The 12,790-nt window shown below is 43.1% G+C and overlaps 1 protein-coding gene across 1 annotated transcript in view; it reads left to right on the top strand.

The window, feature by feature from the left end:
• The first annotated feature begins 4,314 nt into the window (after positions 1–4,314).
• Positions 4,315–12,790, top strand: part of FBXW8 (F-box and WD repeat domain containing 8) — a 74,044-nt gene continuing 65,568 nt past the window's right edge. Inside the window, exons 1-2 of the mRNA XM_030582452.1 lie at positions 4,315–4,700; positions 9,217–9,321. Of these exons, the coding sequence (XP_030438312.1) occupies positions 4,320–4,700; positions 9,217–9,321 (486 nt within the window). The 5' untranslated portion in view covers positions 4,315–4,319. The remainder of the gene's footprint in view (positions 4,701–9,216; positions 9,322–12,790) is intronic.

Raw genomic sequence — 12,790 nt, 5'->3', positions numbered from 1 at the left:
AGTTTGCAATGGGTTGTTTCAGTGGACGCTAATTGTAACGGGGCTATCCTTGCTCTGTTTTGAAGAATGCCCCTTAATGTAGCTCCAGCCTTTCTTGGGGACTTTTGAAAGAACAAACTGCTCGATTTCCCTGCAGCCTGAGGGCAGCTCCATCCCTGGTGTAAATCTATTGATTTCAGTGGGATTAGGCCAGGGGTGAATTGGTGATCTAGACTCTGGGCTGTTTCAGATGCAGAAGAATAATTCAGGCTCATCCTTAACTAAAATCTCCCTCTTCTGTTCTTTAGTAAGAAGCCTCCTGTTACAGGGGCAGCTTTGTAATCTCAGAGATTGTCCTTGTGCAAACCCTTCATTTGCGAGGGTTTGTAACTACAAGACACATCTTCTGTAGGCTGAAACTTGCCAGAAAGTAGCTCTCAGCCTGAACAGGGGGGCCAGGGTAAGTTCAATTGCTTGTGGGGTTTCTGAGTCAGAGGAGTCCCTCGAGATGTGGGCTTGGAATCCAAACAGCTTTTTCTTTGGGGTTTGTTCAGTATCTTTTAATTGGGTTTTGTAAATAGTATAGAAAGCAGCATGCTGCAAAGAAAAAAGCAGGGAGTAATTGCTTAGGCTGCCAATAGAGCAGAACTAAGCAGTAGCAACTGCAGCTGACCAGTGGTGAACAAATAATAATAGGAGATATACCAATCTTCTAGAACTGGAAGAGACCTTGAAAAGGTCATTGACTCCAGTCCCCTCGCCTTCACTAGCAGGGCCAATTTTTTGCCCTGATCTCTAAGTGGCCCCCTCAAGGATTGAACTCATCACCTGGGTTTAAGCAGGCCAATGCTCAAACCACTGAGCTATCCCATCCCCCCCAGCAAAGGAAATATTGGAGTATCCCACTCCATAGAGAGAGAATTGTTGGTGCCACCCCATCTATACCTTCTAACACACAAGGTTTTACCAACAATTAGTCCTCAGTGAAGAGCCATTGTTTCACCAATTTCAAGAAATATTATAATTTTGTTAAATTAAAAAAGATTATTTTGCCTTAAAAGTAAAAAGTTAATTTGAAATCGATCCAGAATTAGATTTACTGAGGGTTTTTTGTTGTTTGATTTTGTTTTCAGAGGACATGTGCAATGGTCAGATTGACGCTAGTTCATCGAGCTGCACATCCTGAAGCAAATGCTAGGTGCCTGGGCCATATTTCAGTGCTAGTTTTCAGTCTTCAGATGTAATCTTTAAAAAGCAAGGGAAGTATGGATTAGTAATCACACACATTTTTTCCTGCCAGAAAACTCAATTAAAGATGTATTCAAATTGGAGCTGGGAAGTTCCCAGTGCAGAGTTCAGGCCCAGTGGGATTCTCTGATATTTCCACCCATTCTCAGTTGGGTGATGTGGGAGACATTTCCTGATTCTAGGTCCATATAGTGGTTTGCAAAAGGAAAATCTATTCTAGAGTCAGGAAACTCATTGATCACTCTGTGGCTTGTGTGGTATCTTTCTGACCAGCTGATGAGTTTAAAACTAAATCTTTTATTAAGACTGGAAACTATGTACAGAAGTCAAGTAATGAAATGTCCTATCATTCTCTGGCTGCAGCCTAGGACTGCCCTTTCCTGGGCTTCTTTGTTTCTGCTCCCAGCAGAAAGTTTATCACAGGAAACCCCAAGACTGCATGAAGAGTATCCAAGGAATTGTGGCATCTCTACACTTCCTGAAGGACCTACTCTAAAGCACAGGGTAAAAGATTATCTCCTCCAAAAACCTGCAGGTGATTTAGAATGCACAAAGAGATCTCAAGGATCTTGGTGAACCTGTGCAAGGTGAGGGCCTTTGTGAAGAGTCACAGTGGCTCTGCACTGCTCCCCAGGCCACATCTTCCTTGGCTGAGGTGTAGTTAGGGGAGTCCTGGATGTACTGTTGTAGCAGGCATCTTCTTGCAAGCTGGAACCATGCTCCTCATGGCTAGTAAAATGAATCAGGTACCCAATCTGATGCTGGCTGAGATAGTTAATGTCAGTTTTCTTCAAAAGAGAATTAATTAGGACCCCACTCAAGAAAATGTTTCTTGGAGTTCAAAATATATGTAGCTGTGGTCCTATCAGTGTGCAGAGGACAGCAGCTCTGTCTATTTTAATCAAACCCAGATGATGCAATGTCTTTCTCAGTTGCCTGGCCATGACAGGAAGTGGATGAGAGGAAACTAGCTGACACTTCATCTAGCCAAGAGAGAGGTGTTTGGGAAAAGCATGTACAGTGTATGACATGGTTGGTTTCTGCCCCTGTGACTGTACCTTTATGAACTCCTGATTAGATTACTAGACTGTACTCTATGCACTGAAGACCATGCCTCAAAATCTCTGCTAATGTAAATGGGGAAAAAGTCCAATTAAGTCAATGCAGCTGCACCCATTTACACCAGCAGAGAATTGGTCCCCATTATGGCAATACGCAGGCTACCCTTGGAGATCATTTGGAAGAAATCTGAGGCCTGCTGCTTGGCAGGAGTGGCCACCAGCACCACATTACACCACTGTTGCATGAGCTTCCAAGTGAAATTCAGCACACCAATATTCTGTCTATTTAGGTACTTCTATAGACCCTACCACTGAAGTATATGAATGCTTCCCATATACGTCAAACCAGAGCTAGTAACAATCTCCATCTGTATTTGTTTACAGTTTTATGTTCACGTGTGTAAGTGCAGGTGTTATGTTGAGTCTGTGCGTGCGAGGGAGAAGAAAGTGCAGAAAAGCTAAGATGAAGAAACCCGTTTTACATGTAATTCTGAAAGTGGCGAGGCTGATGGTCATTGTTATCTCTGGCAGCAGATAGGCTGTATCTGAATGTCCTCTCTCCTGCACTGAGGAGTCTGCCCTGACTGAGCGATGGTTTTATTGTTCTGGTGGGATGCAGCTGTCTTAGGATGTCACCATGGTTATGGAGGGAGAGGCGTTTCTCAGGTAGTTGGAGCCAACCCCATGCAGTTCTTTGACTGTGAGGACAGAGAGTTTGAGCTGCACTCTATATTCAGTGGGGAACTAATTCAGAGGGCAGAACATTGAGGTAATGTGCTCACTGCATCCTCTGTAGCTAAACATGCAGGCTGCTGTTTGTACCATTTGGAGCTTTCTCAGGATGTGTGGCTTCATTCCTAGAGATAATGAGTTGTAATAATCAAGGCTGGAAATCATGAATGCATCCATCACCATGGCCTCATCTGTGTCCAATAGAATGAAGAGCAGTGTTTTGGCTAGTTGCATTTGGAACTGGGTGTTCTTTGCCATCACGGCTATTTGGGCATGCAGCGTCCTGACAGACCCCACAGCCACAGACTGACACATCATTCTGGTGCTCTGCTGTCAGCACTGGCTCCTCTTGTAAAAATCAGTATTATAGTTGGCTTATTTGAATATAGTGTATGACCCTTTGCCTGGTTATTGCTGAAATATGGGACAAGGAACCTCTCCTACTAACTTGATACCGGATGGGGGAGATAAGGAACTGAATAAGGATTGTCCCTTAAGACAAGGGACAGCAGTCACCCTATTACAAGCATTTATTTATTTATATTTTTATCATTTTTAGCACAGTAGCCTCTCCTGGAATCAGGGTCAGGCCCTCATGGTGGTGGGCACTATGGAGATGAAATAAATGCAGTCCCTGCCCCCAAACAGCTTGAAAGGTAGAGTCCTAAGTCTTGCAAGCTGGTATCCTTGGGGCTTCCCAGGCACACAGGTTGTGGGTCAGATTGCAGGATCAGAGCCTAAGGCTCCCAATGTACGGACCCAGCAAACGGCTAATCCGTATAAGTTGACTCAGGGGAGTGCGAGCAGAGTCCCATAGGTGTGGAAGGGTCTGCAGGGCCAGGGCTATGAGAACTACACGAGGACACCCGGCAGGCGGCTCTTACGGAACCGGGAACAAGAAACGCGCCGTGAATATTGCGGACAACAGCTGCCCACACCGATAGCCTGGGGCCGGCGCTTGGGGCCATTTGCCTAGCAGGGGCTGGCGTTTGGAGGTGGGCTCCAGGGATCAAATAAACGTGCCGCCTGTGGCCAGTTTCGTTTGCGGCCGAAGGGCCAAATCCCGAGCGGAGCCGAGCTCCTACCGACACCAGCGGCCGCTCGGCGCCTCTCGGGACGAGCCACTGGCGCTGCCGAGGGCTTGGCTGCCGTGAGACGGGGAGGAACCTTTGTGCGGCGGAACTGAGTTGCAGCAGCGGCGGTTTCCTGCCCGGCCGGGAATCCCGCGCGCTCCGCAGCGGGGCCGGGGCTGCCGGGATGGGTCCTGCTGCGCGGCGGCTCTGAGGGGCCCGCGCCGCCATGGCCGCGGGGTCTAGCGAGCTGGAGCTCTTTCGCCGCCGCTGGAGGGCCGAGCTGGCCGGAGCCCGCCAGGGGAAGAAGCGGCGGCGGCGGGCGGCCGAGCCCGGGGGGAGCTCGAGCTGCCGGGAGCCCGTCTCCGGCTGGAGCAGCTGCGGGGGGGTCCCGCTGGCCGCGCCCCGGGGTGGCGGCGGCGAGGAGGAGCGGCGCGAGGCCGGGTACTTCGCACTAGCCCGGAGCCTGCTGGACGGGAGGGCTCCGGGGGCCCGCAGCCGCCGCCACCACCGGCAGCCCCGCCCGGGTCCCCGGCCGCCCGTCCAACCCGCCGCCGAGCCCGAGGGCGGCGGAGACAACGACCTGCTGGGGCAGCTCATCCGGGACCTGGTACGGGACACACACCCTCGGCCCCCTTCTCCCCATTCCCCTCCTGGCTGTCCACCCCCCCCTTCCCCTCCCCTCGCTTCCTGCCCCGCCCTCTGCGCCCTCATCCCCCACAGCTCCTGGTCACTTTCGGACCCTCGCTCTGCCCCTTGTCTCCCAGCTCCTCATTCACCTTCCCTTAGTCCCTGTTCTCGGCGTGTCCCTCCATCTTCCCCCTCATCCCCTCCAGCTCCTCACTGCCCCCTCCCTCTGCTCCATCCTCTCGAGCGTCTCAGTAACTCCTCCTCCGCCCCCCTTCTCTCCCGTGCTTTCAGCAGGGGCTGGGTACCTCCTTGTCTTGTCCTCTGGCATACTCACTCCCCTGGAGCTGTCCAGGCTCCTTCCCTCTCATTTCTTTCCCCTGCTGCTGACAACCAAAACACCAAGATCTTCTCAACTCCAGGAGCTCTCATGGCTGAGCCTGGGCCAGACTGATCCTGGGGAGACAAGACGATTTTCTCTTTCTTTCTATGCCAGAAATTTTTGTAAAATGTCATGTGATAACACTAATTTAAAAGTAACTTGTTTTGAGGCACCTCATTTTGCCTTCTGACTTGATAAAAAGGCCTGCTATATATTTTGAATTTGCTCCCAGTGTACAAAATAGCTCAATTCTGTACCTATCATCAGGAATTAATAATTTGCAAGAAGTAGACCTATACAATTCTGTTTTTCCTCTTATTGATTTGGTTTAGCTGGTGTGGGGGTTAGTTTGTGTCCGTCAAAATCTGTAGTTACATAAGACCATAAAGTATCAGAGGTGTAGCCGTGTTAGTCTGGATCTGTAGAAGCAGGGAAGAGTCATGTGGAACCTTATAGACTAACAGACGTATTGGAGCATGAGCTTTCGTGGGTGAATGCCCACTTCGTTGGATGCATGAGGACCATAAACAGACTGGATTTGCTGTGTCTGGTGTTGCTTGTTGGCAATTTTGTTCAATAGCCTATAAAAGTTTACTTTAAAAATTTAATCTTTAAGATATGTTCAACTTCATGAAAGTGGTAAGGATATGGGATCGGATACACTTATATGGGGAAAAAAATCACCTTTGGTCATTATCATGTAGTTGGAGCTGTGCAAGTGGACCCTTGTATCTTTGTTGATGTTCTATTGACTTTAGTGGGACTGTGCACAAGTGCACTTGTAAGATCAAGGCCTAAATCTTTAAATTAGGTTCTGAAATGATAACTCCCTTCACCATAATGTTGGATCCGTAGTCAGGGGGTGGGGAAAAGGAAGAACAATAACAAGAAATATTCTCTTCTGACCCCCTTGTCGCTTCACTTAAAAGGGTAAAAGATTACTTTTTGGTACAGGAATGACTTCATACCCCAGATCAAAATTCTAGGCAATTGGGAATTGTGTGTTTCTTTAAAACACACACACACACACACACACACACACACACACACACACACACACACACACACACACACACACACACACACACACACACACACACACACACACACACACACACACACACACACACCAACCACTGAATGAATCATAGAAGCACTTGACTAATGACTAGAATCTCTACTAAAACAAAACTGTATATGGCTACCCTCAAGAGGAGTTACTATTATTTACTCGCCTTTAACAACAACATTTGAAAAAAACATTATACTTGAACCGTTTCTCTTTGGTGGGATTAGGAAGGCTAGCGTGTAAATACTTTTGGTTGTAACTACTGAGTTTTTAGTTACTCTAAGCCTATTTTAGCATGGCTTCAGAATATATGGTCTCATTTTAGCAGCTTTTCTGTAATACCAAAAAGTTTGCTCCTCAGTGTTATGATGAGGTTGCAGTTTACCCTTTTTCTGTTAAATAAAATCTAATCTTTTCACACAAGATAGTGGATGCTTAATTAGTTTCCCTGCACTAAGTATCTTGCTAAACTGTATCTCAGTGGGGAAGCTTTCCTGTCACCGAGAAACCAATATTAATTGTATAAATGAAGTAGTTAATTTGAAAGTAGTCCTAATTACTGCTCTGAACAAGTTAAAAGCTATTTTGATAAATCCTTCTTGTGCTCTATCTGCATTAGATTTTTTTTTTTTTACAGTGTGGGAGAAATTGGGGGAAAAGCCTTCGCTTCTTTCTAATTTAGCTAATTATTCTTTTCTTTAAAAAAATAAAATAAAAAGAGCAGATTATACTTCTGACAGCTAAGCACAAATAATCTATTTACAGAATTAGTGCTCCATTAGCACACAGGAGTGCAAGTTCCTCTCAGAGGGGATGGCAGTATTAGAGTTTTGGGTTCATTCCTGTAGACTTTTAGACAGACCAGTGCTGACTTAATATTATATTGTTCCTTTATGGGTTTTGCTTCATGTGCTATATTGAGCACTCTCCTAGTTACAGATTATTTGGGGCTTTTGACCATATGTACTGTTGAACAGGCACTCCGCTTGGCATCAGATATTAGGAGCTAACAGTTGTGCTGTTTGTCACTGTAAGGGTGATTTTTTTCCCCCTTGCATTGCAGTACTTAAGTCCCTGTCTGATCTCTGATTCTGATGTTACAATGTGACCATAAATACAAACTCTAGACCTAGAAATTTTTTGGCTGTTCTCAGTTTGACTTCATTGGGGTGGGAGGTGGGAAGCACTACTCTAAGAAAGCCCAGCATTACCCATTTGACTACTTTTTTTTGTTCTATATTTCCTTTGTCAGGGCTGCAGAGGGGATGGACTTGAATTCGGAATTGGCAAGGATGGGGGTGATCTAGTATGAAGTGGAGGTGGTGAGGCAAGCTGTGCACTGCAGCAGTACTGTAGAACAGACGTAGCTGAAGAGTCAGAATATGCCTGACTTTGGCAGAGATGATGAATAAATGGAATGTATTTTGTTAGTTACACTTCAATAGTTATTTTAAGTGTGAGATGTTATGAAGATGTGTGAGAATCTTGAAGAGTTTGAGATGTAGGCAAAATAATCAGAGATCAAAATTTCAGGAGTAGGTTTTCTTGACTGTTACAAACATGCCAGGGCCCATTATAACAACATGAAAATATCTGGAAATTTCAGTTAGGATCTGCTTGTGTGTTAAGTCTGAAAACTGAAGTTGAGAGTTGTAATTGGAAATAAAGCAATTTAATCTTGCTTTAGCCGCAAATCTCAATGCAACCTAATGTGTAGAATTATGCCTTCATAATGCAGTATTTTTTCTTTAACAAGATCTGATTTGTGGTATTTACTCAAATTTAAAAGAATTATTGTTCTAACATATTTCTTCTGATAGGAATTGGATACTTTCAGACATACAGAAAACTATAGAGCAGCAGTTCTCAACTAGGGGTTTGAGGCCCCTGGGGGGCCATGAGCAGGCTTCAGAGGGTCTGCCAAGCTGGGGGTCCAATACTCACTGGGGCCCAGGGCGGAAAGCTGAAGCCCCGCCACCTAGGACTAAAGTCGAAGGTTGAGCAGCTTACTGGTATGGGGCCGTAGGCAATTGCCCAGCTTGCTACCTCCTAATGCCAGCTCTGTCTTTTATATGAAGAAAAACAGTTGTAGCACACGTGTATTCACCCACGAAAGCTCATGCTCCAAAACCTCTGTTAGTCTATAAGGTGCCACAGGATTCTTTGCTGCAGTTGTAGCACAGGTGAGCCATGGAGTTTTTATAGCATACTGGGAGTGGGGAGGCAGGTGCTAAAAGAAAAAGGTTGAGAATCCCTGCCATAGAGTATAATCTCATTTTGATCTATTAAGTAAATAAAGATGTTAGGACACTACATTTTTTGCACACTCTAGTTAAAACTCTTGAATGAATGAATGAATGAATGTGTAGCTGTTTGTGTTTTTAAAGTGCATTCATTTTAGACTTGTTGACAGTGAAATTTTGAAGGTTTTTTTATTAGTAACAAACATCTTGTCTTCAAGACTCCCTCTCCCACCCCCCTGTTTTAAAACGAGTGCACATGAATGTCAGCTGTCTTATTTCATGGCTTGTATCAGTCAACTATAAGCAAACAAAAAACTGAAAAGCTCTAATTTCTGAGTATTAACAAATGACAAGGAAAATGTGTCCTATTGGCCTGCTCCTTGCAACCAGTATAATTATATGAGTACAAAAAGGAAGTGTTGCTCAGGTAAACTAAGATTTGTATTTTGTTCATGTTTACAACCCTTCTGACTAAAAACTCCCAGTGAATCATCTAGATGGCTCTTCTTTCTCTCTTGCCTGAGAGAGATGTTCCCAAAGGGAGCTAAAGTGACTTACCTGATCTGACTGTTAGGATGAGAATAGCTCTGCAGCTTCAAGCAGGAGTGAGTGCCTGACATTTTGATATAGCAGGATTGTAGGATAGAAGAGCAGAGAAGGTTGGTCTGATTTTAGTTACAACACCAAGAGTACATATGATCTCTCCTTGATTTTACTATGAGGATATTACTATCTTGCCACTAACAATGTGCAATTTATTCATGTATTAGAAAAAGTAACAGTTAATTTTTCTTTTTCTTCTCAGAATGAAATAAATGAGGTTCCTTTCTTTGATATCCAGCTGCCTTATGAACTGGCGTTAAAAATTTTTCAGTACCTGGGAAGGACTGAACTGGGCATATGTGCTCAGGTAAGCACTATCCAAGATTTGCTTGTCTCATCCCATGTAAGATCAGCATGGGTTCTCACTGTGATGCATTTCAACTACTACACTGTGCAGTAGCCCTAAATGACATTTTCCTCCACCAGAGACTTATTTTATAATTCTTTACATATTAAGACATACTCCAAAAGCTGAAAATTAAAAGCAGTATTAAATGAACTTGATTCATAGTTTGCTTCAGTGTAGTTAACAGAAATGTTAAAGGTTTGATAACAGCTGTAAAGGGACAGCATGAAAACTTAAGACCAAAAAAAATGTTTTCTTGGATTTTTATTTCCAGTCATTATAGTTGTTTATAAACAAATGAGCATTTTTTGCAGTGTTTGAAACACAAACAATGTAGCACTGAGAACCTGGAAATGAAACTGACTTAAAATTGATTTCTTTGTTGAAGCTGATACATAGAAAGTAAACAAACAGGATAGTGAAAAATGGAATCTTAACAATTCTGTCCCTTTTAGTAATTTAGTAACCTAACCTAGGGTGCAGTTATTTGTTTAATTTCCCCCCATTCAAATTTACCCTGCTCCTTTTGAGGGATTGTAAAGAGGTACTGTTACCAGCCTGTTCTCAGGGAGAGCCCATATACTATGTATATAGTAATTCAAACTCATCTCCTTCCTGAAGTTTGGTTTTATTAACCCAGAAATTAAGAATGCTACTACATAAAGTTACCTTGGCTGCCCCTAGGGTTTCTACCCTAAGACTGTTCAGTCCACACCCTTGATCCTCTCTCCAGGGAGCCACTGTTGCCTCCTTTCCACCTAGATTGAATAATGAGCCACCTGCTTCACTAAATCACCAGGAACCACTTAGCAAATGCCAATTATCTTGGGGAATGTTAATAGGATGGGGTGTTTCGGGCATTCACTCCCAACCTATTTCATGGACACTGTGGGATGTTTTTGGGCCCGACATTTAGGATTTCTTTCCCAATGTCATGGAATCACACAAAAGCCAATATAAACAGCCTTTGGGGGTGGATTTAAACATCCTCTGAAGTGACAACAGCAATAATGACGCCTTATATTAGTACACAACTACCAAAGAGTAAAACTGGCTAGTTGAATTAAATGCAAATAGTTATCAACTAGCATGAATGATTAAATTAGATATTCAACATTTTTTTCAGTTTGAATAATCTATGATGTTATGCAAGTAAGGATAGCTATTATTTAAAAGTTTTAACCTAACAATGTCCCTTAAAAACAACAAAAAATTACCATTAGAAGAAAAAGATTTCCTCTTGTAAACATTCTGCAAGAAAAGTTTCTAAGGCATTACATTGTACTAACGTGCTCTGTAGAAGGCCATGAAGCTTTCACATCTGCGCCTGTTTCTGTCAGCCATCCTATAAGAATGAAACAGGGCTGCATTTCATAGTGGATAGCAAGTAGGCTGGAATACTTTTTCTGCAGCCGTGACCAATTTACTTTGCAGCATACTAGTACTTGGTAGTGTTAGCTACTAAAAGGGCTATCTTTTTAGCGAATCTTCATTTTTTTTCTTTAAAGCCCATTTTTATGCTTTTTATCACCTAGACAGAAGGTAAGTGTGAGATGTGCAAAACGTTCTTAGAAAAAGACAGTGGATATTATGTAGTGGCTAACAGCTGAGCAAAGGCCCAGTATTTTTCAAGGCTTTCAGAATGAGATGAATATCCAGTGCTCTAGTGTAGAACTGGCTTCTTTTAAGTGTTCAACTAAAAAGCAAAGACAATAAAAATAAATACCATTTTCATTTTTCTCTTGGTAATTGTTGTTTTGAAAAAACTCCACCCTCTTCTGTTAAATGGAATGCCCTGCTGCTTTACAGTGTTTTTGTAGAAAGGTTTTTTTTTATTAAGATGCTGTGGGAGTTTAGTAAAATTGGGCCAGTTAGTGGAAATGGCATCATGAACTATGCAAGCGCCTTTGGAGAAAACCTGTTTGCTTAATTGTTTATATCAAATTGGTAACTGACTAACAGTAAAGTAGCCTGACTGCTGAGTCTCTTTGAGATTTAATCACACCACAGACTGCTTGGGAGAACTTGAATTTTATCCTGATTTTTTTTCCCCTTCCTCCCCCATCCACCTTTCTTTCCCACAGCTGCTCTTTGATTTATTAGAATCATACAATATCAGGGTTGGATGGGACCTCAGGAGGTCATTTAGTCCAACCCCCTGCTCGGAGCAGGACCAATCCCCAAACAGATTTTTACCGCAGTTCCCTAAATGGCTCCCTGAAGGATTGAACTCACAACTCTGGTTTTAGCAGGCCAGTGCTCAAACCGCTGAGTGATCCCTTCCCCCGCAATTAATGCTGTGAAAGGCAAAGGTGTCTGTATGATATTTTAGACATCATAAGGTCATGTGCATCATGTAAATTAATGGTGTCATTGGTTCCTGAACTCTTATGGGCTCACTGAGGTTGTGAAGTATCCATATTGGCATATGCTGGACAGCTGTTCTTTTCTGGTACATGGTAGCAGCTGCATTTTGAGAAGTCACAAAACCTGCCTGTTTTTCCTCATGTTGATAGTGGATAGGAATGAGAAGAGTGAGGCACTTGGGAAGCTACACATGTGGCAGAATTTTAAACAGTTTTTTAGAAAGTGTAATATGGAGGGTCTGATATTACAGATGTTTGTGAGTACCATAACTCGTGCAATATTTCCCACTGACTTCCCTGCATCTGTAGGATCAGGCATTGTCTGAAAACTAGGGGACAGTGTGTCTTGTCTGTGTTCTATAAAATGCTGTGTGAACTTTTGGTATTATCTAAATGTTTTATAGTTATAAGAAGTTATAAGTTTATAGTAATAAGAACATTTGTCACTTGCATTTTGTGCTGGAAATGCTCCTATGTGACATGTATTAAAAGCTGTAGCTAGAATAAGGTTGAGTTTTATTTGTAAATATGTCGGGTGACTTGATCTAAGCATGTTTAACACTAATATCATACTTTTCATCTTCAGAGTGTCTTAGAAATACTAATCAATCTAACTGTGTATATTTAAGGCTCTCACTGGAGGAACTGACTTGTATTTCAAGAATGACAGATCCTGTAAGACAAGAATTTTCAGTTGCATGGTTCTGTCACTTACGGAGTTATTAACCTGAATAATTGAGAACCATCTCAAGTTGTTTAATAATGCTTTGTATAGGATATATAAAAAGCCACACATGGTGTGATGTCTCATAGCTTTTTGATGTACAGTTCTGAAGCATGGATGGATGAGGCTTACCTCTTAACTTATGTTCAATGAGCTAAACTCAAGCAGGTCAATAGCATGAGAAAGGAAGTAGAGAAGCAGATGGACACAGATTTCCTGAACTTCATGTTTGGAGGGAACTGATAACTCTTTGGTTAATAACAAAAGCAGTCTTAGTGGCTCTTGATGAAATTATTAGCATTTAGGTCAAATTCTGCACTATATTGAAGTCCCTGGGATT

This window comes from Gopherus evgoodei, chromosome 13 (assembly GCF_007399415.2).
Source record: "Gopherus evgoodei ecotype Sinaloan lineage chromosome 13, rGopEvg1_v1.p, whole genome shotgun sequence".
Taxonomy (NCBI): Eukaryota; Metazoa; Chordata; order Testudines; family Testudinidae; genus Gopherus; species Gopherus evgoodei.
This window is presented reverse-complemented; position numbering and strand designations above follow the sequence as displayed.